The following is a 16,354-nucleotide window of genomic DNA, read 5'->3' on the forward strand; positions in this document are numbered from 1 at the left end:
GCATCCGCACGAGCCAAAATGCACAAGGTAAGCTGTCTATGCAGGATGATTACGCACGTCGCTAATCGTTTCGATTTTTAATGATGCTGCATCTTAACAATCGTTCCGATAGTAGCATGTGGCGGAAGATTCCAGTTCTGTTCTTGCGTTTTGTTGTGGCAATGACAAGAGACGATGAGAACGTGACGTAGAACAGCCTGATGAAACAAGGAAATTGCGTGAGGGCAATCATCTCGAGCTTTAACTTACAAAGAGGACGAAGCAATGTGATTTCGGCTGTGTTGGATTTTTCAGGACAAAGCAAAATCAGCATTCCCACCATAATCCCTCCAAGTACACACAATCAAATGAATAGCTACCTCTAAAGTCCCACCTAGGCCCGTTAGATTGGGTGGACAAGATCGAATTTGAGTAGTGTCATAAATGGTTCGATCCAAATAGATCTATTTTATTGTAATGAAAATCTAGTCACTTATACCAAACACGGAATAATTATCAAAAAAATCGTAAATCTATTACAATTGTATCAATTCAATCCTAAAATTTTCTTTTTGCCAATTAAATCATAAACCTTACAATTGTGCCAATTTGATCCATTTAGCCGGCCGGCACTAACGTGTACAATAATTAAAATTTTATTTTTATTTTTTTATCTTTTAAATAATTTTTCCTGTCCTTTTTTTTTTCCTCTTTCTCTTTTTGGTAGGGCCAGCAAAAACCCGCCCTAACCCAGTTGCGAATGATGGCCGCAAACCTCACCTCGGCTAGCAAGGACTTGTGGCCCTCGCCGACCACTAGGCGAGGGTCGTGAGCCCTCGCCCAATGGCCGCGAACTCCTGCCGACCCTAAAGAGATAATGAAATGCCATAAACCGGCGAGCCATATTCAATCTTCAAAGAATCTATCACGTAATCTTAATATACCTGGCATTTTCCGAAAACAGAAATGGTCACATGTCTCTGGTCCATGGAGAGCAGAAAGAGCTATCTAATCTACCATTCTGCCTTTGAATACAAATCCAGAAAGATCGATCTTCTTCCTCTAACATATGCCTCGGCAAGAGATTACACTGCGCACTCGACAAAGGTAACTCTTATGAACACGTGACAGGAATTGATCAACCCCCTCAGAAGTGCACAGATCACTCTCTGTTTCGAAACAAATTCAGAAAGATCTATCTTCCTCCTATTACATATGCCTCGGCAAGAGATTACACTGCGCACTCGACAAAGGTAACTCTTATGAACACGTGACAGGAATTGATCAACCCCCTCAGAAGTGCACAGATCACTCTCTGTTTCGAAACAAATTCAGAAAGATCTATCTTCCTCCTATTACATATGCCTCCACAAGAGGTCAGACTGTTCCGCAAGAGATCAGACTGTTCACTCCACAAAAGTAACTCTTATGGAGTTACGACAGAAAGTGATCAACTCCCACAGAAGCTTGAGATTATCTCTGTTATGTATTTCTTCTTCCTCCACCATCGATCATCCCAACCTTGTTAGTTGCGGAACAAATACCCGCAACTGCTCATAATCAGACACCATTATCTATTTCACCAAACAAATTTGACTTGCACAATCTCATCCCGCCATCCTGTTCCTTTCAAGGATCCTTATATAAGTAGAAAGGCAACATGATCACTCAGGCATGAAGTAATCAAATATACCGTCTAGTAGTAAATAAGGATGCCGAAAATAATCTCAAGGAAAGAAAGCACTGCTTAAACAAATTCTAAACAAGGTCCGAGCAGATATTACCATATGAGTATGGCCTATGTTTATGTGCATGACTCGTTAGGTTTAAACAATGGTAAGATGCATCATCTTGGATTTCTACAAGAACCAATACTGCCAGAGCTCCAAAGAACTCTCAAACCAATTCGCAACAAGCTTTGCAAATATCAAGTCTCTAACCAGTCGACCCTTCACCAATTGACTTAGACACACGATTCTCCAGTCAAAAATCAGTAAGTTCCTAGGGCTTCTTCAACAGTGCAAAAGAGTTGCTACTGAGACTATCTCAATCCAAAACAAGCCACTGCAGAGACTTTTCCTTACACTGTCATGTTCAAGGAGTATTCGAATCGACAAGACAGAAAACATGAGCCACGCGGGAAGTTAGAACAAACTGTTCATATGAATTCCGAAGGCGAATTCGTCTCGGGCTTGGCACTATCATCCAAACCTGCGGGATGCTGCAAGTTCTGCAAAACTTGTGGGGGCAAGCCGCTCAACCCGCTGCTCAAAGCATCGCTCGCCGAACCGAAGAACTGACAAACCATCCGGGCCATGACCCCGAGGATCTGCATTTGGTTCTGGCAAGCATCGGCTTGCATCTGCATTATCGCCTTCTCGTGCTCGACCTGCAACTCAATCATCCTCCCCCTCCACTCCATCTCCTCCTCCTCCCTCTTCTCCTCCATCCTCCTCCTCCGCCGCCGCTCCTCATCGAACTCCCTTTCTAACCTCGACCGCCGCCCGATTTCCCTCCTCGCCCAGATCAATTCCCGTTTGTCCAACTCCAATTCCCGGCTCTCCAACCTCTCCAACCTCTCGCTCTGTTGCATTCCCTTCATAAACTCCAGCTCCCTCCTATTTTCTGCTTTGTCAATTAAGCTCTTCTCTTTATAAAACTCTATCTCTCTCCTCCTCTCTTCTCTCCTCACTATCGCATCCCTCAAGTCAATCACTTGCGCACCCAAAACCGGCCATTTCTTGTTCGATCTTAGTACGAACCCACTTTTGAATTTATTTGACTTAACAACACCCGATCCCCCATTTTCCCCCCCATTCCTAACCTCCCCCGCACTATTCAGTTGATCAATATCAACATTATCACACTCGATATCATTGCCGCTCACACCATCATCATCAGCATTTTCATAATCAGAATTTGCCGCTGCTTCTGCTTCTGCTTCTTCTATTTCTTCTCCTTCTTCTATGTCTTCTCCTCCTTCTTCATCGTCGTCGTCGTCGTCGTCGTCCTCCAAATCAAACCCTAAACCCAGATCGCTGGAACTCCCAAACCGGGAATCCCCCAAGAAATCGACTGCATTCAACTTTTTGCCCTTAATTTCGAGCTCAACATCGCCGAACACTTCCTTGTACCTCAAGAAATTCTCCCAGTGATTCTCGCCGTCGTCCCAATTGAACTCACCGCTGGAGGCCCTGATCTTCTGCTTCACACCCAGGTACTGGTGGCGCATGTTCTGGACCTTGATCGACACGTCCCGCCACGACCACTTGAATGGGAATCGGGTCGGGTCCTGGAGGTGGTGCGCGGCGTTCACGTGCTCCGCGATGGGCTTGAACTTCTTCTCGCGGGTCTTGAGCTTGGCTAGGGCACCGGAGCTCGAGAGCTCTGAGTATTTGGTGAGAAGAGTCTGCTCTTCGAGCTCCGACCATTTTTTGCGCTTCATGTGGAGAGAGAGAGAGAGAGAGAGAGAGGGGCTCGGCGAGTTGTCTGAACGAGCTGAGATGAGAGCTACAGGGACCGCAATATATCGTGATACTGAATTGATAAAAAAATTGAATGTTGGCCCAAAAATTCAAATGAATAAAACAAAGGTCGAAGATATTAATGAAAATTTCCTGTTTATTAGTAGAAAAATTGATAGCCTTAAATTTTTACTTTTTTTATTAACATTAAATATTGTTAACTTTTAGAGATATGACATTTGTTACGAATCTTATAAAGGAAAAATATCAATTTTTTTTTTTAGTATATCATGTCTCCGAATTTCTAACTCTCCTCTCTCTTTCACATTTATTCTACCTCTTTGCAAAGCACGAGAGTTGAACTCCGCAATTATGATACTAGTGTCCTCATTCTTACTCCGCATATATGATATTAGCATCCTCATTCTTTAATCAATTTAACTGCGGGGTTGCATGCCTATTAACAATTAACTCTAATTGGCGTGCTAGTAATCCTTGAGTCTTCAAAAGCCCTTTGAGCAAAGTGTTGGTATGCAATGACACTTTAGTCCAACTCCAAACCAATTTTGATTCGGCCTAATTTCTTAAAAAAACTTTGAACTTTAGATTCAATCTCAAATCTACTTTGAACTTTTTTTTGTCTCGAAAAATTCACAACATTAGGTCTAGTATCAAATCTTCCGCAAACTTCTTTTGTCTTAGAAAAAAAAATCTCAAATTTTAGGTCCATTCTCAAACCTGCTCGAATTGTTTTGTTTAAAAACTCATAAACCTTCAATATATTCTCAAATCTACCCGTGGTCCAATCCCAATTTAACGTGGCATTTTCACGTTGATAAAAAATCCACATCAACAAAGTAATGTAACAATAAGTACGGACCAATATGGCATTTTCATGTGGATAAGAAATCTACCCCGATGAAAATTGTTGAAATTCTCTAAAATGAAACCGTTTTATGATATAAAAATTAGGGATAACTAACGGTGATTTTTAGATAGAGGGCTAATGGAGACAGATTAGAGAGTAGAGTAAAAATTTGTGATTTTTCTTTTAGATAAAAAAAATTCCGCGTAATGTTGGAATTAGACCAAAAGTTTGCGATTTTTTTTATACAAAAAAAATGTTTGAGGCATTAGGTTTTTTTCTGAGATAAAAAAAAAAGTTCGAAGAAACCGAAGAAGCTACTTTAGGGTTTAATGAGTTCTTTCCTTTTAAACTTACCCTCACTATTATTTTCGTTTTCCTGTCTTACCCTCGCTCCAAACAATGTCGATCGTCTCTCTTGGACACTCCACTTCTCTTTACTCCAGATCTAGCTCACTAGTCGAGGGTCGTCGCAAGGCAAGATTCGTCTCACCTTGAGGAGCCCGAAGTCGCTTCGCCTCATCTATGGTCTTCACCTCACCTCAGGTCACTCGAGGTTGGTGCTCGCCCTAGTCGCTTAAGGTTGTCCCTAGCCTCTAGTCACATCTAGTCATTGTCTCGCCTCTCTAGTTCCCATGCCACAACGCTTGCTAGCTCTAGTTGACGCTCATCGGATCCAATAAGCCTTGCCCTTTGCCTTTTCTATTTTCTTAGGGAAAATTCTATAAATTTTGTTTTAAAAAAGAGTTTGAAGTGCTCTCGTTTTTTTAAATAAGGGCATGAAATGGTAATAAAATCTAAAAAAAAGGACCTAATTTCAAAGGCGTTTTCATCATTTCACCTTTTTTAATTTGTTTCCTTTTTGTTTATTTATTCTTTTTCTTAAAGAAAAAAAAAAAAAAAAGAAATTAAAAGAAAAAGATATGAAGTGAAAATTCCAAATAAGGCCCGAATGCCTTTATTTTCTTAAATAAGGACATGAAGTAAATTTTTTTTCCAAAAGAACCCGAAGTGCACTTAAATAAGGATATGAAGTGAGCATTGTTCAAATAAAGGCATGAAATGACAATAAAGTCTAAAAAAAATATACTGATTTCAAAAGCATTTTCATCATTTCACCTTTTTTTTTTTTATAAATTTGTTTCCTTTTTGTTTATTTATTCTTTTTCTATTTTTTTAATTAAAAAAATTAAAAGAAAAAGACACACACAGGCGGGAGGGTAGGTAAATTCGGTGACGTCAGCAATGACCTAACATGAAGATGAAAGGATGTGGACAGAATTTCGACATACAAAATCTGGCAAAAGGTCGATGGCCTTGGTTGGAGCAAAAATTGTCTCGCAAAGATTCGTCATAGAAAATTATTATTCCTCGTAACTACGGCCAAATAATCAAAATAATTTGCGTATTGGTAAATGGAAAAATCCTTGAGCTGACCTAACCGAATCAGATTTCGTTTAGAGCGAAATCTCTTTATTGCCCTCCATCTCCCTGCTTGCAACAGAGCGAAGCGCGACAAAGTCTCCCGGGTCAAGATGGTAAATTGGTCACATGGCGCCCGCCCGAGACTAGTCTCAGTATAAACTCCCCACGCAATCTCTACACTCTTCGTCGTCGGAGTCCTTCGCTCGCATTTTCCCGTCGGACATTTTTCTCGGGAAAATTTCCATGCGCTTTTGACTTTGGAATCGAGCTCCTTTCTCGACTGATTCGGACCGGTTCCGACCTGACTCCGAACATCGCACAAAGTCCGAGGGATGTCGAGAATAGTGCCTCCGATCCTCGCTCTGGCCTTGCCTTCGGAGACCGGTCGAGTCCTCAGCATCCAATCGCATACTGTTCAGGTTGGCGTTTATTGTGTTTGCTCATTTTGTGTTACTGTTTAGAACGAAAGTGACTGGGAAAGGACTTCTATTGGGGAAGTGTGGACGAGAATTTTCTGTTTGTTGTGCTTCCGACAAGAAAATGAGATTTATCCAGATGTCCAAGTGGAGCTGACTATTTTGCTTGTGCTTTTATGTTGTGAGAAAAGAATATGTATTTGCAGTCATTGGCTTGTAGTTAATTGGTGATGTTTTGGGGGCCCTGGTGTTTGTCATCGGATTTTTGTTGATGATGTTACTCAATACGGATGAACGTCGTTGACTGGACGAGGATTTACGCTTGATGGGCATTAATCTTGGTAGCTTCTGTGAAACTCCTCGAAACGGGGCCTAAGACAGAAAATGCTTTTTCTAAGCCGTCTAAAAGCAAGCAGTTCATCATATTAATCTTTGTAATCAAGATTTGATAGTGACTCGGTGGTAACTGGTAGGGATTAAGTTTGTCGAGTGCAGCTCTTCGAACAGTTCTTTGAAATTGGAAGCTGGACGTATTCCTTCTTTGCTCGAGACAAGTGAGAATCTCTCACTTTTTTGGGAATTTACATCGCAAGTGTTCCACTTTATCACTTTTTTTTTTTGTTTATCCTGCTCACTTGATGAGAGAGAACTGATCACCGGTTCATCTCCACAATTATTATTGTGGAGATGCACATGTGAGTTGCGTTAAAAAAATATTACATCGGAGAATTGGTGTGGTGTGGAGTAGTTAATTTAACGTTAGTTACATTGTCTATTTCCTTAGGGATATGTTGGCAACAAATCAGCCGTCTTCCCTTTGCAGCTGTTGGGTTACGACGTTGACCCCATCAATTCAGTACAGTTCTCGAACCACACAGGTTAGCTACTACCGAGGTCCTATACTCTAGAATAGGATTCAGTGTCACTTGTAAGCACGGGTGACTTCACGTTTTTACTGGAGTTTGGGGCATGGCATAATTAGCTAGATTTCTTTTCAGGTTACCCAACTTTTAAGGGTCAAGTCTTGAATGGACAACAATTATGGGAACTAATTGAAGGCCTTGAAGCGAATGATCTACTATATTATACGCACTTGTTGACAGGTATGTGACTTCACTTTTTATATAGCTATTGGGATTCTGCAGGTTTGTCTACCGGTTGGTTGCTTTTTTCACATTAATGTGTATTTGGGATCATATAATTGCTACATCTCTTAAAAAGATTGATTGTTTTCCTTCTGCATTTAGACTTGGTGGCACGTACATGCATATGTGGAGAGCGAGGGAGGGAGGGAGAGCAAGAGAGGGAGAGGGAAATAGTGTGGTTTTTGTCTTTTGGAAGATGGTAGTGTTTGCAATAAGACAATTTACAGAATATGTTTGCCCTGTGGAAGCGCTTAATATATGAAGCTCCCTGTGGGAGCTACTAACATTAGCAGCTAATCCTCTTGATAATACGGTCAATGTCGGAGGTTCTAAATGTGCAAATGTTGCGGTAGGAGTAGGGGGGGTTAGGTTGTGGTTTTTGTCTTTTGGAAGATGGTAGTGTTTGCAATAAGACTATTTACAGGGGATGTTTGCCCTGTGGAAGCGCTTAATTTGAAGCTCCCTGTGGGAGCTACTAACATTAGTAGCTAATCATCTTGATAATACGGTCAATGTTGGAGCTTCTAAATGTGCAAATGTCGTGGTAGGAGTAGGGTGGGTTTTATTGGCTGTTGGTGGAGTGATTTACCGGAATGTCTCTCTCAGTGAAAATGCCAAAACGCTTTCATCATAATTTGCCCTTTTTGCTGGCATCTTCGCATACTTCATCCAGTCAATCTATTTAGTGTAACCCAGAAAAAATAATTATCCTGAGAAACTGTTTCACAAGGCATACATCTGGTGCACATTAGACTTTGACATGCTCTCGTCTGGCACATTAAATACAATTTCTGGAATTATTTTCTTATTTGGATTCTGTTCCCTGGGCGGTTGAAGTCACCTTCTAGTGGTGAGGTAAAGTTTGATCTAGTGAATTCTTTGTAAGTTCGATCGTACTTTTTATTCTTTGCAGGTTATATTGGTTCAGTTTCATTCTTGAATACTGTGTTGCAAGTCGTCAACAAACTCCGTTCTGTAAACCCTAAACTGACGTATGGTGAGTACATCTGTCATAATAGATAGAGGTCGCTAGCTTTGAAGATCAGTGTCAGGAGCACGTGCTTCTGCCCCCATAGCTACAAAAAAATGGTTTTCTAGTGAAGGTTCTTGTATTATGGGTTTGCTTGTAGATCTATTTCTCTTTTCAGATAATTCGCATCCAAGAAAAGCATAACCTATATCATAGTGCTTTCAGATCAACAGGGAAAAAATAAATCAAATCTTTCTTGAGAGACATAGTGCAGAATGGCTATATTTGCTTTCCTTCTGATTGTGCTAATTGTTGATAATTTCGCAATCAGATAGTACCTTTAAGTATTTGAACACCATATTCACCAGTCACCATACAAATTTAAGGCATATTGAGGCAATTCCCTTAAATATGATGTCAACATACGGGATACGTCTATTTATCGAAAGCTTATAAAATTTTGTCTGACAATAAGTGCAGTTTTCTGTTTCTGCTGGATACTGGGATCAGCATGTCATTCCTCATCTATTTAAACTAACAGAAATGACCAAGGCACTAACTGCGTCTTGTAAAACTTGCTATACTTGTCTAGTCTGCGATCCTGTGATGGGTGATGAAGGGAAGCTTTATATTCCTCAGGAGCTGGTGACAGTCTACCGGGAGAAGGTGAGAAGAGCAGCTGTTGATGCATAAGCTGGCTGAAATTTTTGCTGATGTCATGGAAATAGAAGTTGGATGATCATTCAGAAGTTCTCCAACTTAATGGTTCAGTCTGTTTTTTCACATATTGATACTTCTTTCGTATAGGTTGTTCCAGTGGCCTCAATGTTGACTCCTAATCAATTTGAAGCCGAACTTTTGACTGGGTATAGGTATCCTCTTATTCTTATGCCAAATCAACTTTAGTTAATTACTCTAGGAAAGGTTTGGGTACGATTCTTGGTTCCACTGTTCTGTTTAATGCCAAGTTTAATGTCCTTATCAATCTATTTGTGTTGAATAGATAATCTTACCCACATACACAAAGCTAGACCATACGACAAAATAGTGAAGCATTTTCAGATTTATGGGTATCTTACTATTCACACCGGTTTTTTGCTTCCAAATTAACTAAAATGGCATCAGTTCCCAGGGGATGACATATTTCTAGTTTCCATTGCCTCCCTTGGCTGGCAAAAATGAGGAACACTTGCACATATGCACATTGGCACTTACCATGTGGGTACATGTTGCACAAACTAAAAGCTTGCGTAATCTAGTGTAATCAGAACAGTTTGTTAGGAGATACTATGCATCTAATGTTTCTCTTTTTCACAGTTTAAACATTTACAGCCCTGGTTTTTCTTTCGTTTCTTGTAATTGTCACTTTATTAAACAATTGTCTGCAATTTTTCTTGCAGTGTAATATTTGGATGTGATTATCTTGTTCTGCTTTTAGGAGTGCAAATCTTGTGCCTTCGCTTGATTTCTTTGTTTCTTTTGTCTCAGGATAGTGTCTGAAAGGGATGGCAGGGAAGTTTGTAATAAGCTTCATGACGCTGGACCTTCGAAGGTATCATTGTAATTTTATTTCTAGTTTCTCTTATTGTGAATCACTCATGTAGCAGATAATATTCTTGATGTTGGGAACTCTGTAGAGGGCTTGAATAATATATAATGTTGCATTACCTATGCATAGTGATGGTCTTCTTGGCAATGTTAGTTTGTGTTTTGCGCACTGGGAAACATGTAGTACGACAGGAGCTTGGCTCAACCCAATCGTAAAGTTTTGGCCAGAGAAAGCTTTCCCAAAAAGTTATGCTAGTATGAAACAACACTTACTATGCCCTTGTCACCCCTCGGCTTTGTGTTCTTTCCAGAAATCTCTCTCTCCAAGCTTCATGATTTTTATAATATAGAGAAGTTCTAATGTGTCTTGCTTGCCAATTGCACCAGCTACATAGAATGATCTCATGATATAATTATGAAGCATGGAGAAGTTTTTGTATTCCCCAATAAGAGCAAAGAATAAGGACATTCCTAAAGTTGCTTGAAATTCAAAGACTTTGTTGCAGCCATTACATTTACTATGGATTTATGTGTGACTGTAATTGGGCACTTATCCTTCAACTATAACAGGTGTAACTTCAAAATGATGTCTACCATCCCGCGTCTTTGCTCTCTTATTAAAGCCGCATAATTGTTTTTTACCGGGTATAGCCTTCATTGCTCCTACAATTTCCTGGATGTTTTTCTAAGGTTGGTAGAGAAATTGTAGCTCCCTAGTGCAGGATTTCCCTGTTCTTTCTGCTCAGTGTGTGATTTTTTTTTTTTAAGTGACATGCTTGTCAGTAGCTCAGTTCCAGCTCTTAGTCTTTCCACAAGTTTCCTGCAATGAACGATCTTTTCTGAATCTTATTTTTCCTGCTCGCTTGAAGGTTAATCGTCTTCTGATTAATCTCAGGTTGTGATTACAAGTATAAATATAGATGGGAACCTGCTCCTCATAGGCAGTCATCAAAAGGAAAAGGTGAGTTTTTATGCCATCTATGATTTGTGTGCTCATAAAATTAGTGGTTTTGATTAAATGCTGACATTTGTTGGTAATACAAGACTATGTAAAGGTTTGGACATTTTACCATAAGAAATGCAGCATTATCTCTTGGTGGATTTCGTTTATTGATGCGTTATCATGTGTGATCATGTGTAGTAGCTCTCCTTGATGATATGGTTCCATTCTGGTATTTGGATATCTCCCTAATCAAAAGAACATTGTTGAATAGTTCTTCTCTTTGCTGAAACACAAAAGTATGTTCTAAACTTGAGCATTGAGTGTCAAGAATCTCGAGCATTGAGTGATCTTGTGTCTCTTACTTTACCTTGTTTACATCAATAGAGTGCTACTTATCCTTTGGTAGTAACAGTGCATTGACTCCCTTGCTTTTTTTTAGGGTCAGGCTCCTGAGCAATTCAAGATCTTGATTCCAAAAATTCCTGCTTATTTCACGGTACTTTTTCCTTTATTTCTCAATGTACTGGTTGAAAGGGACCAAGCATCTGACGAATAAATAATTACGAATTAAGACATAGTTGGAATTGACCCACAGGATTTCTGGGGGTGATTCCTTGTTACTTTTTCACTGGCAGTCTAGCATTTCTGAAAACTCTTACACTGATACATTACAAATACTTTTATGCGATTGTAGGGAACGGGAGATCTCATGACTGCACTTCTTCTTGGATGGAGCAATGTATTGCGCACTTTTGGAATTTTGCTTTTTCCTTACTCGCAGTAATTTACTCTCCCTGAACCCAATATTGTTGGTTTTTGCAGAAACATCCTGACAACCTTGATAAGGCGGCAGAGCTTGCGGTGTCAAGCTTACAGGTGCTTATGGATCTTATTCTATTTTAGGTTGTGTTTGGTCTTTCGTGTGAAATTATAGTAATGGGATAGGATAGGAGAAGAAATCTTCCAAAATTCGTCATATCCTACTCCTATCCTCAGCTTGGAGGCTCGCTGGATACAGAGTCAGATGTTGAGCTTGACAATGTTTATCTGTTCTTATCTAGCCACTTGGGGTCGACATTCACTGGCCATCTTCTTCCATCCACATGCATTCACACACGTAGGTCACCAAACACCATCTGTGGACGATATACAATGCAGCATCAAATTCTTTAGAAGAAAGTTTAACTGAAAGTCAATAGATTGGCCACATCCTATTTTTACTAGGATCAAATAAATTGACTCTTGTTCGCATCGTTTCGAGGTATAAACATTATCAACTGTGGGGCTTCTACCATTATTTGCAGGCAGTACTTCAGAGAACAGTGAACGACTACAGAAGTGCCGAGTTCAACCCACAATCGAGCAGCTTGGAGATTCGATTGATTCAAAGTCAAGATGATGTTCGGAACCCACAGGTCAATTTCGAAGCGGAAAGATTCAACTAGGCACTATTTGTTGTCCAATGTCATTCACCATTGTATCAGTTATAAGACTGATTTTATGCTCTGGGCTGTGCTTCGAACTTTTATTTGGTTTTGTGGCAATAATTAAAGGGGAAAAGGTTAGTGTTCTTCTCTATTTGCTTGTGCATCCGATACTCACCTCGTCTGATCCTCCTTCAGAGGCCGGATTTGACAATGGAGATCAATTACATGTTCACGGTCCTCTGAAGGTTTCGAACTAGGGTCCAGCAAAGGGGGTACGTGGAAATTGGAATGGTTCAAGGGGGAGGGGGCCATCATCACAATTGGTATCATTTGAGCAATGGATGCGCATATTTCGCCTTTTTAGAGAGTTTGAGGGCTTTATTTTAAGAAAAAAAAGTTGTGATTGCATATCTAGAAAGTTTAATCTACGGAAAAGTATACTTCCAACCCTATAGAAACGAATATATCGGACTTCATGGCTGATAGAGATGGGCGCTTTGTACAATGGTAGCAAAGAAAAGAAAAGAAAACGGAAATCATAAACCTCCGGCGTCCATGTCGGTTCTAGTTAGATGTCAAACTAACCGAATTGAACCGAATGACTTGTATAAAAGTCGAGAGGAAATCGGACTTTCAATTTAATAACTAGTTATTTATTTAATCAATTATCCAAATAGTCACATTTTGGTTAAATTTAGGGAAAAGGTCATGAGAAATTGAAAATATGCATACTGTTACACGGTTATCCTGAACTTTTTCTTACGACATTAAAGATCTAAAATTATACTTATGTGGTACATTTATCCCGTTGAAGTTTATGTCAACATCGTTTGCTTTTCAGTGTTCGTGTAGGTAGGATTTCAACGATTCTCATTGACGGAACTTCGATAGAGGGTAAATATATTACGCAGGTACAAGTATGAAATTCTTGCCGTGGAATAAGTAAACAAGTTTAGAGTAAATATGTCATATTGAGTATAGTTTGAGATTTTTGGTGGGTTTTGCCTTTAAATTTAAATGCACACAGTTATTTACTTATTGCTTAAAATATTTTTTAGATGGACTTGAGGAAAAAAAAAAGTATTTTCTTCTGCTTTGGAATTCCGTTTGGTCTTAAAAGAGTGACTAAGATATGCTAATCAGACTCGGGAATTCTCGTTCCGAAGGGACTGTGATTCCCTCCTTTAACCAATGAAAAAGGGCATTTCTTGCCGGGCTCGAACATCAATGCCTTCTTTTTCCTTAAAGAGGTTTTCTTTCTGAGCGCATTTGTCCTGTTTGTCCAAGATTCTCGTTGTTCCCGCTGGAACAGATGAGAGAAAAGGGTGTTTAGCTTCTCAAACTTAGGATTAAGAATATCATTAATTTCATCTTGAGGAGCTCTTCTAAAAAAGAAAGAAAAAATAGCTAGTGATGGCAACTGGGTGCCTGGAAGAAAATAGCTTTGAACATAACAAGAAGCGAGCACAATTTGTTATAAGTGCTCCGGCCGTAATTAACAGTTTATCGGATGAAAATATAGAAAATGAAAAGTGTCTATTGTTTCCGTGATAGAAGCAAACAAATGGTCGAAATTGAAATTTCAAATTCATGCCGGATCAAACAGGGGAATCGGAATTCTCATTTATTCTCAATTCATTCCTTTCCATTCCAGTCTGATTCAATTGTCTTATAATAAATACATCGGAGTTATACTTAAAAACATATGTGTGTGTATATATATTTTACTTTGGAATAATGACAAAAATGAACTACACCGAATAAGTTAAAAGCTTAAAGATTACATTACACGTTGAGTTAAAGTTAGGAAATCACATTGAACCAATTAAAAATTCAGGGATCACATTGCACGTTGAGCCAAAATTTAGGAATTATTTGTATTGCTTTTCCTTTTACTTTTTTTTTTTTCCTTTTGTCGAGTAGATTTGAAATCGGGCACGAATGCTTTAACTTCCGTATATCTCAGAAAAATAAAAATAAGTACTTCTGGTTTTGAAAAAAAAATGAAATGTGAGACATGAAAAGGATGTAACAAAAAAATAAAATCCGAACCAATTTCCCTCTAATTTGGAATTAACATCACACTGTTTAGTTGGGTCCGGTTCAACTCGGCCCAAGAGTTTGACCCGAAGTATACCCGACTGCCGTCGCAGGGGGGAGCACTGTTAATACAGGAAGACTCCGGAGGAGGGACAATGCAGACGGAGGCTTCTGGAGCTCGCAGTCAGCATTAGCAATCGCAATAGAAGAAGAAGAAGAAGAAGAAGAAGCAAACATATCCTGAAGGGAAGGGAAGAGAAGAGAACCCACTCGATTTCAATTTCAGTTTCGCGACAATGGACGCAGACACAGCTCTGGAGCTCGTGAGGCGAGGCGTCACGCTGCTTCTTCTCGACGTTCCTCAGCACACTCTCCTCGGCATCGATACTCAGGTCGCCTGTCGCTCACTCGAGTACTGATTGGGGTTCATTGTTACGCGTCATCGCATTTCTCTTTGGTTTAGAGCTCTCGTGATGGTCGCATGCGGTAGAAATGGCCGCAATTGGTTGGTTTTTCACGCATCGGCAATTGGCACAGCTATATTTTGCATTAGCTTTTGTTTGGCAATGAGCACTGTTGATCGTTTTTCGTTTCCCCTATTTGTTGATTCTGTGAAATACGGGTTGCTGCAGATGTTTTCTATTGGACCTGCTTTCAAGGGGCTTAAGATGATTCCTCCCGGTATTCATTTTGTCTACTACAGCTCTTCGAGCAGGTCGGTTTAGCACTTTAGTCGATAGTCCTTTATGTTGAATCAGTCATGGTGGTATTCTGTTGGTTTCATTTTGTTTACTTTATAGAGCAATGTTATCCTGTTAGTATTAGGTGATGAGTTAATTTTTTTTTTTTTTTTATTTTTTTTATTTTGTAGCAGGATAAATCAGTTAAGTTATTTTGATAGGTTGAAGTAGGTGGTGATCCTGAATCACTCCGAAGGTGTATCAAAACGTCATTTTTTTTTTCTTTCTGTTGAAAGTTTGTCAAATGCGTTGTATTTTCTTGTTTCATGGGTCTGGAACTCTGAGATACCTCTCTGTCTTGTAATTTGCCGTGCTATCTTTCTGTTCTATTCGTGTTAAGTGCTTCGCTTTAAGAAGATTAAAAGTTAATGTAGCTTCTGTAAAGCTGCCATTTCTCCATTGGTGAATTGGTCTCAAATGCTTGAGTCATAGCAGATTGGCAACTGCTTAATTGTCAATCATCTTATACTAATTTGAAACTTCATGTACTTGAATGTCTTATTGGCCTGCAGAGATGGCAAAGAGTTCTCACCAATTGTAGGATTTTTTGTTGATGCTGGTCCGTCTGAGGTATGGAATTTGATGGAGTCTTCCATTGGTTACCGCCTAGACAGGTCATTATATTGGAAATTAATGCGATTTGTTTTTCGTCACAACTAGCTTTCTTGGTGATGATGTTTGACCAGGTTGTCATTCGAAGGTGGAATGCTGAAGAAGAGCGATTAGCTAGTGTGTCTGAAGAAGAGGTCTGTTGCTGAAAGCTTGAGCATTTTTTTCCTCTGTGTGGATGACATGCGCCTGCAAATATGGAGTTGGATGCTGATACTTGCCCTTTCATATTTTAACGCACAATTCTACGATTCATAAAAGTTTAGCTTCTGTTGAATTACATGATGCTTGAAGTGACAGAAGCATGATGCGAGTTTATGATATTCTACTCGGGGGAAGTGGGTGGGCCATCTGATCTTATTATAAAAGGTGGACAATAATGCATCTAAGATTAAGGGGCGATTAAAATTATAGTTTTTCTACTAAAAATTTTGTATTTTGCATGAATGAGATATCCTTTTTAGACACTCATGGAATGATCCCTGACACGACGTCATCTCCTGTTGACTTTGTCAAGGCAGAGAGGTATTGTCAAGCAGTAAGAAGTATGGAGTTCGATAGACAACTGGGTCCTTATGATCAGAACCGATTTGGAGATTGGAAGCGTTTATCCAATTACATTACTAAGGAAACTATTCAAAGACTTGGTATGCATTTTACCACCCTGAAACCTCTTGTTAATTTTTGCAGATCTTGTCTGTCACCGAGGTGTCTTCTCACTTGGTGATGGAGCACTTTTAGTATTTATTGATGCTTGTTTTGCATCCATATTCATATGTCTTT

General features: G+C 39.5%; 3 protein-coding genes across 6 annotated transcripts in view; 2 read left to right on the forward strand and 1 right to left on the reverse strand.

Annotated features, from left to right (window-relative positions):
- Positions 1-891: 891 nt before the first annotated feature.
- Positions 892-3,508, reverse strand: LOC125313878. 2 transcript variants are annotated; one of them, XM_048274792.1, is made up of 2 exons: positions 2,136-3,508; positions 892-1,524 (listed from the first exon to the last, which is right to left on the reverse strand). In XM_048274792.1, exon 1 carries the CDS (start codon positions 3,422-3,424, stop codon positions 2,138-2,140), a length of 1,287 nt encoding a protein of 428 aa, XP_048130749.1. In that variant the 5' UTR covers positions 3,425-3,508; the 3' UTR covers positions 892-1,524; positions 2,136-2,137. The 2 variants fall into 2 exon arrangements, with proteins under 2 accessions (XP_048130749.1, XP_048130748.1); XM_048274791.1 differs by having other exon boundaries at positions 892-1,521; positions 2,133-3,508.
- Positions 3,509-5,894: 2,386 nt separating this feature from the next.
- LOC115729573 (pyridoxal kinase) lies at positions 5,895-12,569 on the forward strand. Of its 2 annotated transcripts, XR_007197350.1 has the most exons (13): positions 5,895-6,152; positions 6,934-7,027; positions 7,148-7,252; positions 8,208-8,291; positions 8,857-8,930; positions 9,072-9,136; positions 9,753-9,816; positions 10,708-10,773; positions 11,195-11,251; positions 11,450-11,494; positions 11,578-11,631; positions 12,060-12,316; positions 12,428-12,569. XR_007197350.1 is itself a non-coding variant. In XM_030660220.2 (12 exons), the coding sequence occupies exons 1-12, from the start codon at positions 6,066-6,068 to the stop codon at positions 12,198-12,200; spliced, it is 936 nt and encodes a 311-aa protein (XP_030516080.1). In that variant the 5' UTR covers positions 5,896-6,065; the 3' UTR covers positions 12,201-12,333. The 2 variants fall into 2 exon arrangements, 1 of the variants encoding a protein (XP_030516080.1); XM_030660220.2 differs by lacking the exon at positions 12,428-12,569 and having other exon boundaries at positions 5,896-6,152; positions 12,060-12,333.
- Positions 12,570-14,389: 1,820 nt separating this feature from the next.
- The window catches only part of LOC115729263 (protein AAR2 homolog), a 31,202-nt gene continuing 29,237 nt past the window's right edge, over positions 14,390-16,354 (forward strand). The window contains exons 1-5 of one of the 2 annotated variants that reach the window (XM_030659873.2): positions 14,390-14,614; positions 14,855-14,937; positions 15,475-15,532; positions 15,649-15,708; positions 16,089-16,218. In XM_030659873.2, coding sequence (XP_030515733.1) covers positions 14,519-14,614; positions 14,855-14,937; positions 15,475-15,532; positions 15,649-15,708; positions 16,089-16,218 — 427 coding nt within the window. In that variant the 5' untranslated portion in view covers positions 14,390-14,518. The remainder of the gene's footprint in view (positions 14,615-14,854; positions 14,938-15,474; positions 15,533-15,648; positions 15,709-16,088; positions 16,219-16,354) is intronic. The other variant, XM_030659796.2, reaches the window with a different exon arrangement.

The sequence above is a fragment of the Rhodamnia argentea genome, chromosome 2 (genome assembly GCF_020921035.1).
Source record: "Rhodamnia argentea isolate NSW1041297 chromosome 2, ASM2092103v1, whole genome shotgun sequence".
Classification (NCBI taxonomy): domain Eukaryota; kingdom Viridiplantae; phylum Streptophyta; class Magnoliopsida; order Myrtales; family Myrtaceae; genus Rhodamnia; species Rhodamnia argentea.